Source organism: Phoca vitulina, unplaced genomic scaffold (genome assembly GCF_004348235.1).
Source record: "Phoca vitulina isolate PV1807 unplaced genomic scaffold, GSC_HSeal_1.0 scaffold6, whole genome shotgun sequence".
Lineage (NCBI taxonomy): Eukaryota > Metazoa > Chordata > Mammalia > Carnivora > Phocidae > Phoca > Phoca vitulina.
The window spans coordinates 48,379,862-48,403,910 of NW_022589709.1; the positions used below are offsets into that span (position 1 = coordinate 48,379,862).

General features: G+C 43.2%; 1 protein-coding gene across 1 annotated transcript in view; it reads right to left on the reverse strand.

The window, feature by feature from the left end:
• Window positions 1-3,992: 3,992 nt before the first annotated feature.
• CMYA5 (cardiomyopathy associated 5) overlaps window positions 3,993-24,049 on the reverse strand; it is an 88,154-nt gene continuing 68,097 nt past the window's right edge. Inside the window, exons 10-13 of the mRNA XM_032404118.1 lie at window positions 12,871-13,004; window positions 11,586-11,685; window positions 9,691-9,864; window positions 3,993-4,854 (exon numbers count right to left, since the gene is read on the reverse strand). Of these exons, the coding sequence (XP_032260009.1) occupies window positions 4,608-4,854; window positions 9,691-9,864; window positions 11,586-11,685; window positions 12,871-13,004 (655 nt within the window). The 3' untranslated portion in view covers window positions 3,993-4,607. The remainder of the gene's footprint in view (window positions 4,855-9,690; window positions 9,865-11,585; window positions 11,686-12,870; window positions 13,005-24,049) is intronic.

Here is a 24,049-nt window from a genome sequence, read left to right on the forward strand (position 1 = left end):
AATCCCAGCATGTCAGGAACACAGTTTTAAAACTGTGCATCTAGAACCCAAAGCAAGAATGTGCTCTTTAATATTCCAGTTAGTTGATCATTTAGCCTGACTCTGAGTGCTCATTACTGCTGAGCAGCATGTTCCCGGGTCAACTATCATTGATGGGTGTTCTTCCATCTCTTCAACTGATTCCTCAACCCTGGGACTCCCCGCCAGTCCGTCCTAGTGTAAAAACCAAAGTAAGCCTAATTCCTCCCACAGAATGATTCTCCAAATCTTTGAAGACCTCTTACCTCCTTCCCTGATGATCTTTGCTCTGAGTTAAACATTCTTAACCCCCCATCTATTCTCAAGCCATTCTTTATAGTCCATATACTATTGGGGGATCTGAAATTATTGATATCAATTGCAAAAACAGACTCCGCATAGAAAGGGAGTTCACTTAAGACCAAAAGAGGGGCACAAAGAGGGACACAACCATATACATTTTGAGGACAGTTAAAGTTAAATGACAGGTGTTGAGCTCCTCCTTGGAAAACAGCCCAGAAAATGTGTCCCCTCCTGCATTGGGAAGGGGGCTGGAAATCAGTGTCCGCTTCATTCAACTCAGGGATGTCCCTGCGATCACTCTCTAGCACTCACCGTGTCAGGGACATGAGGGGATGACAGTGCCTCAGTGGCAGAGGCCTTCAGCCCTTACTATTATTGCTCTTGAAATACCCCCCAGCCAGCTGAGCTCAGGAACACAGGACAGTAAGTGCCTAGCATGGGCTCATTTCTGCTAGTTTTAATTGATCACATGCATATCCACAGAGCTACAGACCCTTAGACAATGTCATGGAATCTATTAGCTAAAAATAAGTGACTTTCTGTACCCATGGAGCCACCCATTGTTTGGGTGCAGAATTATCAGTCTGTCAGTATAATTTAGTAATCATCACTGGATTTATGATTTGCACTGGTTTGGGTAGAGCCGGCAGGAGTCAGGGAGGTGAATTTCAAAGGTTAGGGCTGGTTGTATAGCTAGAAAGTGCCTATGTGACCAGATCACTACCCCAACATCACCAGAAACAAACCCCGGGCTTCTGGTATTACAATGCCTCACCTGCACACTGGTGGTGGTTTGAGGTCTGGAGATGGTGTGCATACTTTGCAACCCAACAGTGGTGCATGAACAAGACTGCACTTGAGGCACCAGGACCCCTTCGATGCCTAACCTTCCTCTCTGCTGCTGTACTATATCCTTTGCCTGTGATGAAGCTCTTCTGTGAACATCAACTGTTGGAGTCCTGTGAGTTCTTCCAGCAATTGAACACTTGAAATAATTGATGGGTAATTAACACAATAAAGATGAGGAGTGACTTCCAATACAGGCCAGTCTGGGGCCTGAGGGATGCTTCGGATGGGAGAGTGTTAGTGTTTGGTGCTTAAAGCACATAATTTTGTAAGTGGATGTGATGAAGTATGATACTTCAGCTCTGTTGCCTTGTGGGGAAGCACCTCCCGAAAAACAGCAGGAACACATTCTGGTTTGCTTCCATAGAAAAATACTTCTACCTGTGACAGAGAACCTATCTGTCCAGGGTCGCCAGATGGGTATGCAAACAGAGAAGGACCATAGTATTAATCTTCATTTCTTCTTTTCCCCACAAACTCCTTTATTTTGACCCTATACTTCTCAGAGGAAGCACTGTGGTCTCATGTATTAAAGTCTTTTCTTCACAAACAAAATGTTACTGACTTTTTTGAGTCCTAATTAAGGTCACTGGTACTGAAGAAAGAATCAAAGGTAAACCCACGACAGCACCAACAACAAAATGGATGTCTGGGAAGGAAGTCAGTTCAGGAGGGAAGAAAACAGGTATGTATGAACGTATGCACGCATATGTTTATGTACATGTGTGGGAGAGAGAGTGTGTATGTATACACACACATGTAATTTCCCCACATCACAAATATGTGGAAAAACCAACCTGTGATACAAAAATGAAACATCATTTGATTCTCCTGGCTGAGGATCTGAGCTACATCTAAATCCACACTCTGCCACCTGCTGGCTCTGAGTGTGAACTAGTTATCTAACTGCTCTGAGACTGGTTTCCTCATCTATAAAATGGCAACGATTTTTACTGTGCAAGATTCTGATGAAGATTAAGAGAGATCATGTATGTGCTACACATGTTGTTAAACTAATAAGCACCACTGACAGATTTCCAGAGAAGCAATTTTGACAAAATTTGCTGACTTCCTTTCCTCCCTCTGAGGGCTTGTGTTATGTGAAGAGGAAGGACAAGAAGAAGGAAAAATGGACTCAGGAGGAAAGAATTGCTTGAGGGTGTAAGGAAAAAGCATTAACTTCACTTTGCTTGTCTCCACAGGAACAGTTCCCTAGAAACCAATGAGGAAATCTATCAGTTGATGGATAAAGGCTGCTGAAACATGGATCTCCTGACCCCAGAGTCCTATCTTCCACCATGAACTTGCCATGGACTCCAAGATAGGAGGACCACTAAATGGGTTGGCCTGAGAGGATCTCTGGAGTGCCTTGTCTGGATGTTTTATAAACTACAGAGTGCTGTGACATTTCACATGGCTTATTTAATCTGTTGTTTGCAATTATCCCGAGAGAAAGCCACAACTAAAAAATCTGAGTTGCCCAAAGTTATCACCTAGAAAGAGCTGAATCCAGCTCCTTTCAAACTTAGTTCTAATTTTAACTTAGTTCTAATTCAACCTTAGTTCTTCCCATTATTGTGACTTTCCCCTTAATACCAGGGCTGCTTCCAACTTGATGGCAGATGCTGTTGGTACCCTGTCCCAATTACCCCCAACTCACCCCCAGGTCACTTGAGTGCACCAGCAGGTGCATTAGGCAGCTGTCCACTGACAACTCTGTGTCAGATGCCTTTCTTTCTCATTTCCTTTGTCTGAAGACTTTCTGAGGACCAGAGGTGTTTGCAAGGAACACAACCTGGAAAAGAGGGGGGTGGGAATTTAATGCCCCCTGGGGTTGGACAGAGTGGTTAAATGCCAGCCTCTGGCATGTTCTGAAAGGTTTCCAGGGTGCCCCCTGTACAAGTGAGCCTCAGTTGCTCACATGGCAATAACCCACTCATAAAACATGCCCGTTATTGGCTCTTCCCCCTTCCTGTCTTATTTTCCCCACTTCCTCCAGTGTGCTTTCCAGAATCACTTCCTGTGTAAACAACCAGCACTAAATCTCTATCTCCAGGTCTACTTTCGGAGGAACCCAAACCCAAATTCTAAAATTCATGTGGTTGCTACTACTGTTCCTGTTTTTAATTACATGACATCCTCACCGAAAAAGTAATAATGACCGTGGGTTGCTGATGACTCTGAATCTGAGGGCAACACTTTTGAGACTTGACAAAAGTGAAGATAACATTCTCAACAAAGTAAATTGTTCTCCCTATTTCACTAAGTATCTACCTTGCCAGTAGCTGTTCTCACTTTAAAGCAGAGTTGTGATAGCTTTGAAGGGGCTCTACCAAGGCAGTTACAGACCCGGTTTGGATCTTCTAGCTGTTAATCAATAGAAGTTAGAATAGACCTCCAAAGTAGGATATTATTTCTTGATTCATGAAAAGAAATAAATGAATTAATAATGCTAAAAAATCTATAAATAAGATCCAAGTATTTATATTCTAGAAAACAAGAGCAATCATCTCAAAATGCCTTCTAGATTTATCAACTTTGCACACATATTTTAGGAAGATTTCGAGAGATTTCAATATAGTATCTAAAAATGACCAACCATTTCACTTTGGCAAAGAGAGATTCCTAGCTTCCTATAGTTGACTGTAACTATGGGATAAAATGTTTGGATTTTTAAAAGATACATATAAAAATCTTATGTGAAAATTAGTCGGAGCGCAAGCCACTCAAGTATAATGGTCATTTACTCTGCAGTGTGCCCCCGTCCAGAGACGCCAGGCTCATAAGTTATATATAATAAGTTCATATAACATGTTTTGTTTTATAGACTCTAAGCATTTATTTAACAAAATGGAAATTTCTAATACCTAGCACTTGTCTACATTTAAATTTCAGGGAAAAGAGACTCATGTTCTACAGTACATATTAATAAGATTTTTCTTATTACAAAAGAGTTTGTTGTCAACTTAGAACAGTTAAAATACCTTCTCTAGTGATTAGAAAACATCATCCTTTAGTGGAGTGAGGTGACCTCTCTTGTAGGGAAAAAGCCCATGATTCTTGTCAGAGATGTAGGACTAACACAGCTTTCCCCTCGCTCAGACCTGTCCATCCGAGGATGTCTTTTGCCACTACAACAGGTGGAATACCACTTCTCTGCTTTGGTTCCCAAGTCAGGTATAAATCCTTTCAATTTAGGGAAGCACTCACACATATAGAAGGCAAAGGGCGGAGGCTGTTTTCCATCCCCTTTACTCACACGCTACCTAGAAAGTCAAGGTTTCCTTGGTGGTTTTGCTCACGTGCTGAGCGCTGTGCATGCAGCTACCATTAGTGTGAATGTGTGCGAGACGTTTTGAATAATACATAGCACCCGAGGGAAAGAACAACAGACCCCCGAAATGTGAATGATTGCTCTGGCAAACTCTGAAAGCCAATGATCACTTGTGCCTTGCAGAATCTGGGGGCTCAATCCCCAGGTGCAAAGTACATTTTCCAGGTTTCTCCAGGGCAAAGGCAGGGTGAACGCCCTCAGTGAACCTGTGCCTGATGATGAAGAGCAACTGTCCACTTTCAGCATTAATGAAGAGAAGCCTCTGGTTGTTGTAGTCCAGCAGAATGCCCACCCTGGCGGGACGCTCAGTCACATGGACGTCGCTCACTATGCCACTGTAGAAGAATGTGTATCTGAAATGAAGTAGAATGGGGAATTAAACACTGGAAATCTTGAAAGGCCACGGTGAAGAAAATCACTTGGAGATAACCAATTTTTCAGTGATTAATTTCACTTTACAATAATGAGCTGCCATAAAAGTCCCAAATCCTTTAGCCAGATCCCTCCTAGATGCTAAAATGCATAGCTCATCCCAACAGACAAGCATTTTTAATAATTTTGCTCCTTCTACATTAGGAGGCGGTCCCAGAATAACCAGCATTTGCCTCCCTTGTGATTTTTCTCAACATTCTAATTCTTTCCCAGCTGCCCACATGTTTTAACTACCGCATTCATGGTGTGTCATTCTTTTGAATAAAACTCCTCTGAGGCTGCCATGTATCTTAAAAAGTACTGCAGCCTTGCCTTCCATAAAATGTATGAATTTTACAGCTTAAAAATTTATTAGTAACTTACATAAGGGCCTTTATGAAGTTCAAGAAAAAAATTTCATTATTTTTGCCCAACTTTATTCTTCGTAGAGGCTCCCCCTACCCTGAACCGACTTTCCTTTTCATCTTCTGAATGTTTTCTGCAGCCTTGCAACTCAGGGGGGTTGCCTGTCATTTCTCTTTTCAATTCAAATAAATTGAACTCAGCAAGTATTCATTGGGCGTATCTGTGAGTCCAGGACTTTGCTAGGCCCTCGGGGGGGGATATGAAGGACCACAGAGCACTGTCCTTGCCCTTGGGGAGCCCAGGCCCTCCTGACCAGAGAGGAAAATATTGTTGATCATTTAAACGTGGACTCGGGCTGAGGCTCCATCTCAGGGCACAGACTGGAAAAGTGTTCATAAACACATTTAATGGACCTGTGTGGTTGTGGAATTAATGTTTTGAGACCGGGCTGGGAAGGGGAAATTGCTGGAACAGAAGAACCTAAATTGCTCTGTGCAAAAAGTAATGTAAGTTTAGTGTTTTTTCCTGGCAGTCTGAGAAACAGAGGCTGGAGCCCTGAGAGCGGGGAAGGGGAGAAATGAGAGAGAGGAGATGAGGGAAAGGTCTGTGAGGATGGTGAGTCTGAAGGGTGAAAGCTCAGCAGCACTGGGGCTGATGGGGCCTTTAGACTCTGAGCAAGTGAGTGACTCTGGTGTGGCTGAGAGAGCCGAGGACCTTGAAGGCCCCTATGATGTCTTCAAGGCCCAGAAGCTCGAGTGCAGGTGTGTTTAGGGAATGGCAAGTTGGCAGCTGTGCTGGGACAGGGCAGAGGTTCACGGGGATGGGAAAGTAAGCAAGGCTCGCACAATGACAAAGGCCCTTTCCGGTGTCATGCTAATGAGGGGTCTGAAGGCCCAGAACACAAAGGCGGCCGCCTCGGGGAGCAGCAGTGTAGACGGGGCGCTTATGGAAGGCTTTGGGAGCAGAGGGGCTCATACTCAGCCAAAAGGAACAGGTCTGAACTGGACAGGTGGGAAAGAAGGAGGGAGAGATCCAGCCAGCAGGGGCAGTGGGAGAAATGACGAGGTGGCCAAATGAGTAAGGCCCTAGGTCATGGAGAACGTCACCATCTGCCTGATGGGTTCGGAGAGGACATGGAGGACATGACATGAATAGGTAAGTCAGGGGCCAGGATCTAGACCTGCCCTGTCCATCACAATTGCTGACTGGCCACATGTGGCCACTGACATTCAAATTAATTAAAATTAAATTAAATTCAGTGTCCAGTTCTTCCGTCCTACTAGCCACATTTCAAGTGTTCAATAGCCATCTGTAACACCATTTTTTTTTAAGATTTTATTTATTTATTTGAGAGACAGAGAGTGCAAGCGAGAGAGCACAAGCAAGGGGAGCAGCAACGGCAGAGGGAGAAGCAGACTTCCCACTGAGCAGGGAGCCCGATGTGGGGCTCGATCCCAGGACCCTGGGATCATGACCTGAGCCGAGGGCAGCCACTTAACCGACTGAGCCACCCAGGTGCCCCTGTGACACCATTTTTCTATCTTCACAGAATGTCTGATTGCACAGCACTGGTCTGGAAGGTTCAGAATGCCCAAACGAGCCATTTCCCCAGCCCTGCTTAGAAGGCCCCTGGTGCTCACAGGCCCAGCCCCAATCAGTCCCTGAGCCGATCCCCACCATGGAGGCCGAGGAGGGAGAGACATTCCTCGAAGCCTCGGCTCCACCAGGTCTGCAGGGCCTGGAATCTGCCCTGTCCTACGTCTGCCTCCATTTCCTATCCAGCACATTAGTTTCTTCTCCAATCTGCACTCTGGCCTGAAACCAAGCCTGTCTGCCTGGGGCCAGACTCCCTGCCCAGCTTTTGCCTGCCCCTTCCTGGGACTGCTGGTGTCTTTTCAAAGATCATTCAAAAGCCTGACTCTAGACACCTGTGTGACCCTGGAACTGCTGTCCTGGAGTCCCCAGGCCGAGGTGGGCCAACCCCCGTGAATGTCACTACTGGCCCAGACTGAGTCCAGACCCCTTTTAGCTCTGGTGGCTACTCCCCCCAGAGCTCTTCATCCCTCTTCCTGGTCACATTAGTCCTGGATTCCTCTCTTTACCATGGTCCCACCTGAATGTTGATATCACTGTTGATGTTTGTAGATTTTTGAGCAAAAAAGCAAGGGACGTGATGAAAATGATGTTCTAGAAAAATCTGCCAGTTGTGCCACACAGGATAGCATGGGTTGGGTGCAGACCTCCCCCTGGAGGATACAGGCATGGTGGCTGGGGTGGACCTGGTAGAGGAGGTGAGGAGGCTCTGAACAAGGGGAGAAAGTTTAGGAGTGGACAGGAAGAAGTCCAATCGATTCCTCAGACTCTCCATTTCTCCTTTCCAATTGTGACATCTTAAAGCTTGGATTCTATGCAGATAGAGTCAAGAGTAATACAGTTTGGTTTAAAATCATGAAGCCAGAAAAGTGAAACACAGAGGGGGGGTCTGCCACAGGGGTTCTTACAGTGCCTAAAGCCAGGGGTGCTCTATTTGAAACATGAAGTGAAGGCACTTGAGGCCTGACGTCTCTGTGCTGGGAGCACACCAATAGGCACACTCTTCCTCCCCGAATCCACGGGGCCTAGTCTGGGCCTGAAAGACCAAGCTTGTTGAACCTGTTGACAAGATATAATTCTGTTTTCTAGAGTCCAGGAATTTGTTACCAGAGGCTAGTCTTTGGTTTGGGGGTTTTAAAGGTCTAGGAAAATTTTTATGAAATCTGTATCTAGTTCTAGTTCTAATTCTAAATCTATTCATTATAAATTCTGGGGTTGAGAGATTTTCTACTCTGGGTAGGGGCTAGGTCCTTAAGCATTGCACAGCAATGAACATCAATTATCATAATTGCTCTGACTTGATGAAATGTGACTTTAAATAGCTCTGGGAGATAGTGTCCTTATGAACCATGTCAGAAAATTAAACTGTGTCAAGTAGGATGCAGGGAGAAATGTGCAGCCAGAGATATGCAAAATCCCAATCTGTGGGCCCTTTTCTGGGAACTTGTGAGCATCGAAGTCTTCCTTTTTAAAACATTACATTTGAATAATGCCTCATATTTTATGATACTTTACAATTTCAAGACTCTTCCCTGTACCTGTCTTTATGTGATCCCCACAACCCAAAAATGTAGCAGCCAGGTGTCACTGTGCCCTGACAAGATAGATGAGGTCTTTCAGGCATGCTCTAAGGGTTCACTGAACTTCCAGTGAATAGCCCGTAGGAGGCTAGTCAAGGATGGGGCCAGGACTAAAGTCAGGTTTCTAAGAAAGCCCACCCTGTGAGCATATTCAGATCATCCCATGCTTGCCTTAGCTCTCTCAGACTAACATAGGTTATGGTTTCTTCACATTAACCAACTAAACAGTTAGCAACCTTTTTCTGTAAAGGGGCAGATAGTAAATATTTTAGGCTTTGGGGGTCCAAATTTGGTCTCTGTTACAACTAGTCAACTCCACCGTGGTAATGCAAAAACAGCCACAGAAAATATGTAAACAAACGAGATGACTGCATTCCAATAAAACTATTAATACAATCTTACAAAACAGGCAGTGGTCATATTTGGTCTGTGGGCTAGATTTTACCATTTCCTGATATAAACCAATGAGGGGAAGGTATTGGGGACCCACTTGTTTTCTCACTCTTGTTGACTCCTCTGTGGAGGGAGCTCTTTAGTATTACCCTTGTCCCCTCCCCATCCCAAGGTGAGTTTAGAAGGAAAACTTGCCCATGCGTGGCCTGGAGTTTCCTTCCTTTTCCCTATCTCTGGAGTATGAGCTTCCCGCTGAAGCACCTATCCTTCTTTGTTCTCCAGGGACCAACTCTGCCCTGCAGGGTGCCGAAGCTGGCCTGGCCTAGGGTCTGGGTGGGTACAAGTCTATTAATAGGGTTCAATATAAGAAACCTCCTTTCCCAAGGTGCCTGGGTGGCTCAGTCAATTAAGCTTTCGACTCCTGGTTTGGGCTCAGGTCATGATCTCAGGGTCATGGGATCGAGCCCCGCGTCAGGCTCCACACTCAGTTTGGAGTCTGCTCGGGATTCTCTCTCTCCCTCTCCCTCTGCCACAGCTTGAGGGTGCACACGCATGCACATGCTCACTCTCTCAAATAAAGAAATAAATCTTAAAAAAAAAAAGAAAGAAAGAAAGAAAAGAAACCTTTTTTCCCTCAGATATGAACCACACTCACTAAAACTGGCTTCCTCAGTAACTGGAGTAATAGTTAATCTTCCTATTGTTGACACTTCTGTTTTCTTTCTTTATTGGCTCAGACCTGGGCAGGGAAGTGGCATTCTATTTTGTTAGGTGCCTCAGAGACCTCTGCCTATGCAGCAACTCGTGACCCTTTGACCAAGAAGGGAGGGCAGGGCTCCAACGTACCTCTGCGGCCCAGAACAGTGCATGTACCACGAAGTCTCCCCTTGTCCCAGGGCACCAGCCTGCACCGCCGAGCGGGAACAGACGCCAAGTCGGTAAGCCGGGCAGTCCGTGACCGTGGCTTCCCAGTAGTGCTGGCCGCACGCAGGCAGCTCCTCGCCCAGCACTGACGGGATGCTGTGGACGAAGTGGATGCAGTTAAGCCTAGCACAGGAATCACCAGCTTTGCTCTCGTAAACACCGACATGCACAAGGTCGTGCACAGTTTAGGCAGGACTCTATCCTGGGAAACTGCTGGAATTTGACTAAAGACATCTGTTGTTCATTGTGCCCCCAACTTTGACCTGACCACCCCAGAACTCCACAAACTCTCAAGCTGCATTTGGCGTATTACCACTGCCACGTACGACATGCATGTCTAGTGCACTGCATCTCTGGAGGGAGCTAAGAACCAGGAAATAACCAGAATAATTGCGGGAGAAAAAGAAAGGGCACCATCTCTGCTTTCAAGGAGAGTGAGGAAATATGAGGAAGGCAGGCGGGGTTCCAAGAGAGCATAACCTGCAAAGTTTTTTTTCCAAAACCTGAAGATGGGGGGGGGGGGGGGAGGAGGAGTCTCCAACATCTTCTTTAACAGTGAGTTCCCTCCCGTGTTTGCTGACCTTACTGGGCACAGAGACCGGATGAGGGGCAGCTCTTGAGCGCCAAGACAGCTGGGGAGGCCAGAGCAGAGCGTAGAACTGACCAGGTGTGATGAGTGTGCTTGGTAGAAGCTGTGGTCAACAGTCTTGGGGACTCTGGCCTCCTCGGATTGTAGCAGGGTACCTGAGAGGTTGGTGAAAGGTCTCCTTTTGTCTCGCCTTAGCTATTTTTAGAACAGGCACTGGGAAATGAACCCAAGCACTCTGGACTGCGGATGGGTGACCTTGTTTGCATGTATTGCTCCCCTCTGCTTTGAAAGGCTGAGACAGCAAGGAAGCGTTTTTAATTTAAGCAGTGTTAATACTCAGTCAGCACCCTCTCCTTTTTAACACATGAGAAAATGATTAATGCAAAGGAATGTATTTCACTTTCTCATGTCTTTACCCAGTAACCTCCTTCCAAAGAGGTGGATACTGACAGCCCCTCGCTCCCTGAGCACGGCCTGGCTGCCTGATATTTATGAGCTAATTTTCGGATTACTAATAAATAAAATTCTATGAGATACATTACAGTTATCATCAGTTACTATCTATGAACTCTTACCAACTTCCAGTCTATTTCTTTTCTTTTCTGATTTTTTGAAATCACTTTTTTTACACTTTCCAAAGCCTTTCACCGACTTTCTCCCACGTGACTGTTCTGATGCTCAAAATGACCAGGAGAGATAGCTGGCAAATTGCAGAGCCGTCTCCCCACAGTGCCCTCAGCTTTCAGCTCTTTAATGCTCTTTTCTGTGGGAGCTACCGGGTGGGGAGGGACAAGAAAGTCTGAAAATCTGAAAGTCCTACGTGTGGCCAGAACCAGAAACTCAACAGAATGTCATTCTCCTCTGTTTCTTCTCGAGTGGTTGGACACAAAACCTGGTTTGCTATTGAAAATAAAAGAAGAATTAGCCTGGACTCCTTTTTCATTAAAGTAGAGATGGCACCTGAAAACAGCCGATGTTTTAAACACAACCGTCTGTGCCTGTGTTTGCAATACAAATACGGACACTTTGCTCCGACTTAGGAACTACTGTCACTTTTTCCCTCGTGCTGAACCGCAATGGAACCGAATGGGTGTGCTCATGTTGATATTCGATGCCATACTCCCAGGCATGGCCATTAAACCAAGGATATGCTCAGGGGAGGCCACACCAGAAGGACACATGTCAGAAAACTCTACTGCTGAGGCACGAGGGGCCTCCCCCTACTTACTCTGTCAACCGTCTCCTCTCAGTGAAGCTGATCACTGTCCCATTTGCGGAAATCTGCAGAGCAGGATGAGCTGTGTCTCTCAACAGAAGAAATCGGGTGCCTGTCGCAGTGAAGAAAATAGGATTATAACATTACCACAATGGTAAGTGCTGTCCCTGGGTCAAGCACCACATTTCAGACCTTACTCTTCCTCTCCCCTGACATCGAACTGCCCCTCTCAAGTGTTTTCAGATCCGCAGGCTGCAAATCTCATCCATGCTAAGGCGCGCGTGAGTGTCAGCGGCTGCTTACCTCGGGCCGGGGCTGCAGGTCACCTCCTGCACGAGAGCTCCCTCCCTCTGCTCTGCAAAGTACGCTCCTTGGACCCGCAGCATCTACATCCCCCGGAAACTAGCCTAGAAATGCAGAATCGCCAGCCCCGCCCCAGACCTACTGAACCTGAATCTGGTGTAAGCTAAAGGAGTGGTTCTAACAGTGGAAGGTGCGGGCACCATATTGGGACCAGGGGGAATATTTCTGGGAAGGCAGCTCTCATGTCTTCTCTCAGCAACATCACAAACAAGGCCTGTGCACAAGTTTTGGCTGGTTAAGCAAATCACTTGATGTACCACCCTCAATCTTCTGCCATCTTTGGGTCTAGGATAAGATAAGAAAATGATCGCCTTGCCATTTCTCACTTCTTTTCACAATAATTGAGAACAGCCAAGCACTTTTTTTATTGGCATCATTTGGCAATTTTCTCCAAAATGTCACTGAACAGCTTTATCACTTCCTTAAGTTATTCATTCATTTATTCAACAAACATTAATTGGCACAAACCATGTGCTAAGCACCAAAAATAAACAGAAGAATAATACTGGAAGCTTGTTCATGGAGTTTACAGTGTAATAAAAGAAGAATATCCCCATCCCACTGTCCCTAACATACACTCAAAACATACCCACTAATTATAGCTCATTGTGAGCCAAACAAGAATCATCTGGGGAGATTAAAAACACATGTCAAAAACCATCTCCAGATGAATTAGATCAGGGTCTCCAGGAGTGGGGGCTGGGCACCAGTATTTTTTAAGTACCCTGTCTAATTGCTAATGGGTAGCCAAGGTTGAGAACCTCTTAAACCAGAAAAAGAAACATCTTGGTCTTTGACCCATCTTGGATCCTCATGCCAAAAACCTAGCACTGCCAAGAGGTTGAGGCTTTAAGAAGTGGCCTTCTAGAGTGGCCTTCTAGATGGAAGGAATGGAAAGGCTTGGAAGTAGTAGTGCGTGTGAAGGAGAAAGTACCTCTGGTGGAAATGAGAGCAGCTTCACTCTGCTCACTCGCCCCAAAGGCGTTGATGGCTCTCACGTAGAAAAAGTAATTCTCATTGGGTTGGAGGTTAACTTTCAGCTGGAGTCCTTTAATTCCAGAGAATGATCTAAATACAAAAGAGAAATAACTTTAAATATAAGGTCACATGCTAAAATAACTCATCATATTTCAATCCTGTCATGAATGAACATCTTTTATTAACAACAAATAACTAATTTTCCCCTCTTGGCAACCACTGAGTTAGCAAGCCAGATTCTATAAAATGGTCCTGGTCCACTAAGACTACTTTGTCAAATCACTTCTACCTTTGTCAACTTTGTCAAATATATGCCTTCCAGAATGCTCTGTGAAATAAACCAAACCTTTTTTTAAATTCAGAAAACAGACTAATTTTGTGGTTAGTGAGTCTCTAAGAATACATTATTTTCTTTATCAACTTTTGCCTCCGAGGGCACTTCTGGATTAAGATGATGTTAAACCATCAATAATACAAAGGATGCTAATTATCTAATTAGAAGATCAGGAAGAGCAGAAAACTTAAGGTGAGTGATGATTTTGGACACAGCCATCATACAAAAGCCACTAAAGTTAAAGAAATAGAAGATCCCTAGAGAAGACTGTACCTTTTAAGGCGAGCTTAATCCCAGCAAGAAAACAGAGTTCTAATTGCCAAAGAAAATTTCCAAAGTTGCTATTTCTGAATCTCCCCTGTATATTAAAATAAAAGTACTGGTAGTAGTGTCTAATTGGCAGCGGCTTGTCACAGCCAAACCATTTAAACACATAGAGACTTGCTGCATTTGAAGATGGAGCTCTCTGAACTTGCCGGGGAACTGAAGTAGTCTTGTGCCTCTTTTCTATTCTCTTTAAATCTGCTTGATATCATGGCCTAGAGCATTTATACAGATAAATTACTCAACTGCTCATTTTTTCAGCCTCCATTTGGAGAGGCTTTGGGCAGAGTTAGGAGGCAGGCTCCTTACTAATGAGAGAATTCCTAATATGAGTGCTTGTGCCTGGGCCCTGTTCCCGGGAGCTGTGCATGGGATAACGGTCAGTGAGAACAACAGTACAACACCCTTCCTGTCCATTCTCAGAAGGATAGGGGTTTTTTAAATGTTTATTTGCTTATTTGTCTTCGTTTTTCTTTGCGTTTGTTACTAACAAATGTACTACAAAAGTGTCAGAATCAAAGATTTTCTTCAGGTCACTTCTACTTCTGTTGACTATTGCACTTCTCAGTACACTGCCTTAGAGAACACTATGGAGAATAAGAAAAAGGAAAAAAAAGCATCATGGAAAGGTTTTTAAAAGCAGAAAGGTCACAGTGCCCGCCCCCACCATGTCCAACCCAGTCTGTTCCGCGGAAAGAAGGGGGTAGGGGCGGGGACCAGACGGTGTCTGTTTGCGCATGCGCTATTTAGCGTCCTGAGTGAAAGAGGCGGCTGGAAACTCCTCCAACATTATTGGTTGTTATTTCAGAACCTACCACGGGACCAGGTCCTCCGCAAGTACTATCTTTAGCCGCGCCACAATCCTTGAGCCACATGTTCGGTGACAACTAATTATGCTTCAGTTAGTTAATGAAAAACCATGTCCTTTGATTGAGAATGTAATTCCCAACTGATATCTAGAATATTATTCTGGGGTGGATGTATTGCTTATCTTATTTGAATTGATGACTGAAGAGATGGTTTGAATGTACATTCATAATAACAAGCAGTAAAATTTTTGTTTCCGTAAGCATACTAGCGCCTGAACTGAATTTATTTCATTCACCCATTAAACAAATGTCTATCAATCACTTATCACGTGTCCAGGCCCTATTACCCTGAAGTCTGGGGGTAGGGAGCGGGAGTGGCAAGACTAGGTGAGGAAATTTCAGCTCCAGAGAAGGGATATAACATGCTGGCTTCATTTTGTCACGATGAGGTTGTTAAATACCAAAAATACTGGTTTAGGGGTAAGTGTTTGCTTTTCAGTTTTATGAAGGGTGTCAAGGAAAGAATTCCATATATATGGTCAGCTGCATCCTATGTCTTATCACTCATTGAAAGAATAAAGGTTTATATGGTATTGAAGTCAGAATATGCGATCAGATCCTGCTTTCAGTGTATGAACAGGTCGTGCAGACTTGACAGATGTGCACAATACCCTCACTGAATCTGAAATAAAAGCACCAGGCATGAGAACGAAAGTAACATGAGATGTCCTAGAGTTTTATTGTTGACAGGTTGCCATCTTATGTTCCAGCACCAGGAACAAAGCAAAAAAGCTCACAAACCGATGGTTTACTTCCATGTCTTTTCACTGTCTGATCTCACTTGAATATCATAAAAGTCCTCATATTAGCTCTCCCTGCTTTTTAGCCAAATGAAAACTTTAAAAATTTTGGAATTTGGGGGCACCTGGGTGGCTCAGTCATTAGGCGTCTGCCTTCGGCTCCGGTTGTGATCCCAGGGTCCTGGGATGGAGCCCCGCATCGGGCTCCTTGCTCAGCCAGGAGCCTGCTTCTCCCTCTCCCACTCCCCCTGCTTGTGTTCCCTCTCTAGCTGTCTCTCTCTCTGTCAAATAAATTTAAAAATCTTTAAAAAAAAAAAATTTGGAATTCGAAATCTGAAGAGGAGCACCCTTCCACAGATTATAATTTTTTTAATTTCGAAAACAAAAATGTCGTAACTGCACCTGAATCCACATACTATACTCAAAGTATAGTTTGCAGTAGGATTAAGATTCAAAGAATATCCAAATTGAGGTAAGTGATGACACCTCAGATGGAACCACAGCAGGTTGTTGGTGCTTAGGTAAGAAGGGATGTTAGCCTCATCAGTAACATGACTGATCTGACTATGTTAGAAGGCTTAAGCCAAGAGTAAAATTCAAAAGACAGTAAGAAATGTGACCCAAACGGAGTCACTTTGGGTCATAGGTGTGGAATTCTCCCTACAAGTGCCACAGTGCATTGGAAAGAGATGGCTCTATATGTGCAGTTTTCAGGAGCACGAGGGCAAGGAAGCATCTAGAAACCCTGACTCAGCAGCAATTCGCTGATTGCCAGTGGAGCATAAACGTACCACAGAGTACAATCCCAGCGCTCTGTGCCCAGCAGGCCTTTGAAAGACTCTCAACCTGCTTGTCTCTCCATTGGTAGGACAAAGGACATTTGTTAAACTCCAATGCTGTAAAGCAGAGAGAAACTATTTCAAGGAGTCCCACTGTCTCCTCAGAAATCCGAAATCATAAATGAGACCGTTCCCCTCTTCTGTTGTTTCAGAAGGCTAATGAGTGGAAGCCACTAGGAGGCAACGTCTGCCCAATATTATGAAGGCCTTTGTAGCTTGAGACCTTTCATTCTTTAGTTTTCGCAAGACACAACTGAAAAGTTTGACACAACTAACCATGCACAGTGGGGCAAGAATCATTTCACATGGGAATTGAAAAGGGTCTTTATGAAGTAAAAAACCATTAGGACCTAATGCTTTTTTTTTTTTTTTTTTTTAATATTTTATTTATTTATTTGAGAGAGAGAATGAGATAGAGAGAGAGAGCATGAGAGGGGGGAGGGTCAGAGGGAGAAGCAGACTCCCCGCTGAGCAGGGAGCCCGACGCGGGACTCGATCCTGGGACTCCAGGATCATGACCTGAGCCGAAGGCAGTCGCTTAACCAACTGAGCCACCCAGGCGCCCAGGACCTAATGCTTAATGGGAAAATACTAATAGCGTTCCCGTAAGTTGGAGTTACAGACATGAAAAAGTCATAGGGCAAAAACTAATGATGTAATGTATGGTGATTAACATAACATAATAAAATAAAAAAAAAAGTCATAGGGGTGCCTGTGTGGCTCAGTCGGTTAAGCATCCGACTCTTGGTTTGAGCTCAGGTCACGGTCTCACGGTCGTGGGATGGAGCCCCGCCTCAGGCTCTGTGCTCTGTGCCCCGAGTCTGCTTCAGATTCTTTCTCCCTCTCCATCTTCCCCTCCCCACTTGTGCTCTCTCTCTCTCTCTCAAATAAATAAGTAAAATCTTAAAAAAAAAAAGTCATGCAGGGGCAACCTAACCTACCAAGAATTCTAAATCATAAAGCTATGATAATGAAAACTGCATGGTACTGGGGCACAAATAGATGGATCAATAGAACAGATTACACATTCTAAAGGTCAGGAATAGAGCCAAACACAGGCTCTTGAGTGTATAATAATGGAAGTATTTCAAATCAGAAGGGAAAATGATGGGTTTTCTTAGTGGGACAGTTGGATAGCCATACTTAAAAAATAAAGTTGGATTACTAACTTCACACTTTCTACTGAAATAAATTTCAGATGATAAAAGATCTAGTTTTTAAAAATTAAATCATTGGATACTACAAAAAACATGAGAAAGAGGATTTTTAAATATGAGACAAAAATTAAAGCTATTTTAAAAAGAGATTGATAAATTCAACTAAATTAACATTTGAAAATATCCATGGCACTGGGACGCCTGGGTGGCTCAGTTGGTTAAGCGACTGCCTTCGGCTCAGGTCATGATCCTGGAGTCCCGGGATCGAGTCCCACATCGGGCTCCCTGCTCGGCAGGGAGTCTGCTTCTCCCTCGGACCCTCCCCCCTCTCATGCTCTCTCTCTCTCATTCTCTCTCTCAAATAAATAAATTTAAAAAATCTTAAAAAAAAAAAAAAGAAAGATTTAAAAAAAAAAAAAAAAAAGAAAATATCCATGGCACATGCAGCATCACTCATCAGCAGAGAGATGCCAATCAAAACCATAGTGAGCTACCACTCACATCTGTTAGAATAGTTAGTATCAAAAAGATAAGAAATAACAAGTGTTGGTGAGGATGTGGAGAAAGGGGAACCCCCTTACACTTTTGGTGGGAATGCAAAATGGTGCAGCCACTGTGGAAAACAGTATGGAGTTTCCTCAAAAAATTAAAAACAGAGCAACCATATGATCTAGCAATTTCATTTCTGGGTATTCATCCAAAGAAAAATAAAAACACTAACTTGAAAAGATATCTGAACCCCCATGTTCACTGCAGCATTATTTACAATAGCCAAGATATATATAAACAACCTACGTGTCCACCAATGGATTACAGAAGATGTGAGATATATCTCTATACAGATCTAGCCCTAGATACAGATATACCTCATGCTGGAATAGTACTCAGCCATAAAAAGGAATGAGATCTTGCCATTTGTGACAACATGGATAGAGCTAGATGGTATAAAGTTAAGTGAAATAAGTCAAACAGAGAAAGAAATTCTATATGATTTCACTTATATATGGAATCTTAAAAAAATGAGCAAACAAAGCAAAACAGAAACAGACTCATAAATACAGAGGACAATCTGATGGTTGCCAGGTTGGGGGGGGGGATGGGTGAGATAGGGGAAGGGGATGAAAAGGTACAAACTTCTAGTTATAAAATAAATAAGATATGAGGATACAATGTACAGTATAGGGAATGTAGCTAATAGTATGTAATAACTTTGTATGCTAACAGATGATAGCTAGATTTATTATGATCACTTCATAAGGTATATAAATGTTGAATCACTATGTTATATACCTGAACCTAATATAATATTGTATGTCAACTACACATCAATAAAAAAATATGCATGGCAAAAAATTTTCAACACAATTTGCAACTCATGTTGTAGATGAGGGCTAATGTTCTTTAAAAAACAAAGAGCTTCTACAAATCAATAAGAAAAAAACCTACAGTCCAACAGGAAAAAAATGGATACAGGAAATGAGCAGTTCCCAGAAAGGAAGTACATGATTCTGAAACATATGAAATGATGTTCAACCTAATAATAGTAATGCACACTGAAATTATAATAAGAATCCATCTTCTACCTATCAAGTGTCAAAGATTAAAAGTTTTATCATACCCTGTATAGGCAAGGAAGCACTCTTATATGCTGCTATCCTGTGTGTAACAACTACAGCCTCTAAGGAAACAGTTTGGTAATATCTATCAAAATCCACAATGTACATACATTTATCCAATCTATTTCTAGGACTTTATCTTACATATATCCTGGGACACGTGTGAAATGATATACAAGGTTTTTTCTGAAGCATTGTTTGTGATAGCAAGAAAATGGAAACAGCTTAAGTACCTCTCAATTGGTCAAAGAAATCAAATTATATTTTTAAAGCAGAATATAATGGAATTGTTTTTAAAATTGAGGCAGTTCTAAATGCATTGGTTTAGGATACTCACCAAGAAATATTTTTAAATAAGAAAAGGAAGGTGGTAGGATATCTACAGGATGCTACCATTTGTTGAAAAAAAATATAGATGTTTGTATATGCACAGACTACCTGGAAGGATAAATATGAATCAGGTAATAGTAATTGCCTCCAGGGAGAAAAACTGAGTAGGTGACAGATAAATAGAAAGGAGACTTGACTTCCACTGTATCCCTTTTGTATCTTTGAATTTGTACCATATGTACATATTACCCAAAATCCAATTAAATAATTTACTTTTAGAGCTGTATTACAAGCTCAGGAGTTGGTTGAACGTGTTTGCAGAGCACACATTAATTTGAATTTTGTAAAGTAGCTTTTCTAGGAATTCGATACTTCGACAATTTGTGTGGGATGGAAGCAAGGAGTGTACATGGGCTTCAGGTCATCTGAGGGGCTGGTAACCCTGAGGGGTGACTGCCTCTGCACTGCCGTGTCTAATACCTAGATTTAAGCATGTTTTCTCCCCAGAGGAGGGGGGGCGGTGTGTGTACAAACAATATGGAGGAATCCAGTGCCATCACTCCTGGAAGCAGCCTACGGATGGTGCTGTCACTGCAGTGCACAACAGATGGCTAAATATGAATTGTTTGTTAAAAACACAGTGGGTTCTTGCTAGCATTCCTGTTGGCCGTACCCACATTCAGCCAAGCAGTCAACACCATTCAGTGAGAACTGTGAACAGAGTACACTGCTGGGCCAGTAAAGTAGCGTTCCCCAAACCTGCGAGGACACAATTAGACCTTCTGAATCAGAACCTCTTAAGGGGGCCTGTGAGTCTAAGATTTTACAAGCAGCCAGGTGATTTTTATGATCAGTTAGGAAACATACTCATAAGATGGGGGGCGGGGAGAGGTGGGCAGGGGAGGAATAGGAAAAAGAAGAAAAATCCATGTATGGCTATCCAACTGTCCCACTAAACGCAAGAACTAACTGTTGCTGTTGGAAGCCATTTTTAAAAGGCTTAACTACCTGTAAACATGGAACTTTGTGTTTTAAGATGAAACATTTTGGTTAAATCAGGATTAAGAAGAAGAAGATTCTTTACATATTGATTTTTGTTCTTAAAACTTGGTAAATAAAAATTTTTGAACAGGACTATTTTTCTTCTGATAAATGAGGATATTACGAGATTCAGTATTAACTAAACATCACTATTAGTTCATAATAGCATAGAAACACAAGGTTGAATGCTGCCAACCATGAGACTTAGGCTTTTCTGTAATTAGATCTCTCACAAAATCCAAGTGAGCCAAAGGATTCCAGCAGAATGATCCTGTATTTTTGTTTTCTCTGTAGTTCCCCTCCAGAGCCTGAATGATACCATATCTATTTCAGGCAGAGAATCCCAGGAGCCTAGTAACATCCACTCTGCTGGATTCTCCAAGATCTCCTTTACCACTCCAAGGCCACATATGTGGACAATTACTTGAGGTCCCCATAGAACTGCCTGCCCGGAATGGTGATTTAACTTTACGCTTTCAGATCCAGTTTAAAAATGATTACATCAGGAATGTTTTTGCGTCTTTTGTAAAACTGCTCTTAAAGACAATCACTATTATCTTGTTCAATAGCCCTTATATAAAGATCTACATGAAAAATTCATCTTAGAGCTGAATGTCAAGAAATATAATTGTCTCCTAGTGAAATGTTATGCTTCCTTTTTATAAAAAGATGAGTTATGTAATCTCTTTCTTTCTCCCTCTTGCTGTCTCCCCCTCTCTCCTGTTTTCACCTTAGCTACCAGGAAGTTCAGATTTAAATTTTCTGTTCCATTGAGCTACTGTTCTTAACCTGGCCTTTCTGATACGATCTCTTCACCCCTGCATGATCTGGCTCTTGTTCTTACAGGATTGTTTCTAGTGGTTCTATTATGTCTGGGTCTTTTAATGTGAACAACTTGAATACTTTTGGAAATTGACAGAACATAAGTTAGAAGTGAAGGAATAGCCTGGGTTTTCATTGACTGAAGTTTTACTACACAACCAGGAGGTATATAGGATTCTAAATGATCACAGTTAAATCAGATTCATTTGGGAAGAAAGATTTCATTTAGGAAAAGCTGAATGTCAAGATTACTGGGGCGGGGAGGGGTGGAAATCATCCCAGAGCTCGCTCTCCCAAAGGCTCCCTGCTGAGGGATATCACCTGGGTCAGGAAAACAATACCATAAAAAGATTGGTTATTAGCTCTTGAATACTCATGAATTTTGGCCCATTCATGCCAGCGATCCTCCTGTCACCCCGAAAAGCAAGCAAGGGGCAGGAATAACTGTCTCCTCTGTCCACAGGTTGGGAAGGTCAAATCATTTGCCGTTGACCATTGGTCATCACCTATCCAGCTGAAAACTTAGTACAAAGTTTTTTTAAAAAGAAAGAAATGCTGGGATTCTTCATCTCCTGCTCAGGTACTAAGTTCATTAGAAAACTCGCCCTTATTTGTCCTTAATATGCAGACAGAGCTGCAGGTGTCCCCAGCTGGAAAACCCACCTGTGACAGACTTTTCTGTCCCTGCCCCACCACGTGTGGCCCTGAAAGCTGGAAGCAGGAAGAATGTGATCTTATGGGCCCAGCAACCAGAGCCCAGCCCACCCTGGGGATGCTTATGGGGAAGGAGACCCAGAGAAGGTCTCCACACCCCTACAGCCTCAGCCAGGGAGGGGAGCAGGAAGTTCACAACCGACTACTTTTGTGTTGTATTGAGTCTCACAGATTTGTCATTCAGTACACAGCTTCTCTCTGCACAGCCCACACAGCTAATCCCTGTACTATATTTCTCTCAGTTTTCCCTCCTCCACCCACAGTTCTGCTGACTTCTCTCTACACAGGAGAGACAGAACAGCTGAGGAAACAGCCGAGCGGTGGAAAATTTTTGAAAGTGTTTTGAGCCCACCCAACCTGAGGAGAGCATTCAAAGAAAAACAGGAAAGGGTGAGTAGGAGCTCCCTCAGCCCCCACACACAAGCCGGGGATTGTCACTCCTGCCCACGCCCAATCCCAACAGGGGCCGACTGCTGGGACCCAGCCATGGTGCCCACACACAAAAATATGCAAATGTGCTTTCTGTGAGGATTATGGAATGGAGGCAATTGCTTGGTTATTTCAGATACCACGTCATGGAACTTGGGGGCTCAGTAGGCTCATTCCATTCAAACACTCACCATAAGAGTTCAACCAGCACCTTTGATCTTAAATTGGAATATTTAGAGGCCATCATACTGGGAGAATGAATGCAGGTCTGAAGATGACTGTGTTTCTGTTCTGGCAACCAAAATCAGATTCCCCAATCTAAAGGGTAATCAATGCCCTGAGTGTGTGTGTGTGTGTGTGTGTGTGTGTGTGTGTTCCTATTATTCATTCTTTTCTCCATTCTTTTAATTTCCTTTCAATTTCTCTTCCTACTCCAGACTGGAGCCTTTAAGGCTGTCTGCCTTTTCAGGGTTTGAGGGTGAGAAAGAGATGTGAACTCATTTAGTCCTCAGCTCTCCTCTACCAGTTAGACCAGAGATTCCAGCCAGTTAGACGATGTGAGAGTTGGCAAAACCAAAAGGAGTTTGGCTACTCCCCTCATTCGCCCCCTTCATTCATTCATTAAACAGACCTTTATTGAATATCTACACAGATAAGGTCCCCATCCTCACCCAGCCAGCCTAGCCACATCAAAAAGAAGTAATCTTTGATCACCCCTTAATCCCCAGCAGTGACCTCTGGATCAATTTTTGGATCTGGTTTAGCATAGGGTTTTTGGATAGAACCCAGAACCAATAAAAGGGTTATGCAACCAATGGCTAAACAAGATTATCAGTGCTGTTCTCTATGAGTGATCCATTAACCAGTTTCCAGCCCACAGACCAGGCTGGTCCTATCTCCTACCCAAGCATCCAAGCACTAAAATTAACTCATTCACCATTCTTCCCTACTTTGTTAGCATGGTTATTTTGTTCCCATTTTGAATGAGATTATCCTTAAATCCAGCCTAACTTCTCTTATTGGTATCAGGATTATGTGTTCAGTGTTAATTGATATTAACCCATTCAGGTAACACATATTTATTGAGTAGCTACAATATGCCAGATACTGTCCCAGATACTGAGGCTGCAAATTTTCATTTGCAGTTGCACTCAGCCCACAAGTGAGTGGGATCAGACAACTCTTGGCTTGCTGTTCTTTCCAGGACACAGAATAACTCTAATTATGCACTGCTGTGCAAAAAAATCAAAGTGAACAATGTGGTTCTAATAGAATGGAACAGTAGGGATTATTTGCATTTGTTGACTAGAGGTGATAAAGTTTTAAGTTTCCTTGTTTATCAATTCTATTATCTGCCTAGCTGTGTACAGTTGTTATGTTAGAGATAGAGCAACATAGATGACAGTTAAATAGTTAATAACGTTTTATAGAGTTTTGAACTATCCGACCCTGTAAGGAATGCTTTCAAGTTGGTTGTAAGAACCAGATAGTTGAAAGACTAAAGCGCATGGCCACTCCCAAAGAGCAGAATTTTCCTTCCTTCTGGAACTCTTAAATTGGAGAACCAAAAGAGATACAAATGAGTTTTGCGGCCCTGGGCCTCCGAGATTAAGGATGAATTATTCCAGTCCCCTGATGCTAACCTGGGGTATAAGACATTGAGCCTTTTATATTGATGAGGGATGGCTCTAATATGGTACAAGAGCAATAGACTTAGCAAATGAACAGGGCAATGATTTGTGGCCAAGAAATTTGTGCTTGCTTCAAGAAATTAAATTTTTTGTCAGACTCGGCAGGGCTCCAGAGGCTGGAGAGTCACCCCTGGGTTGTGGATTGGACATACCATTCCACCTCCTGGCACTGAGGAGTCTTTTAGCACCTAACTGGAAAACAGCTCCATCTCCAACACAGCTCCAAACT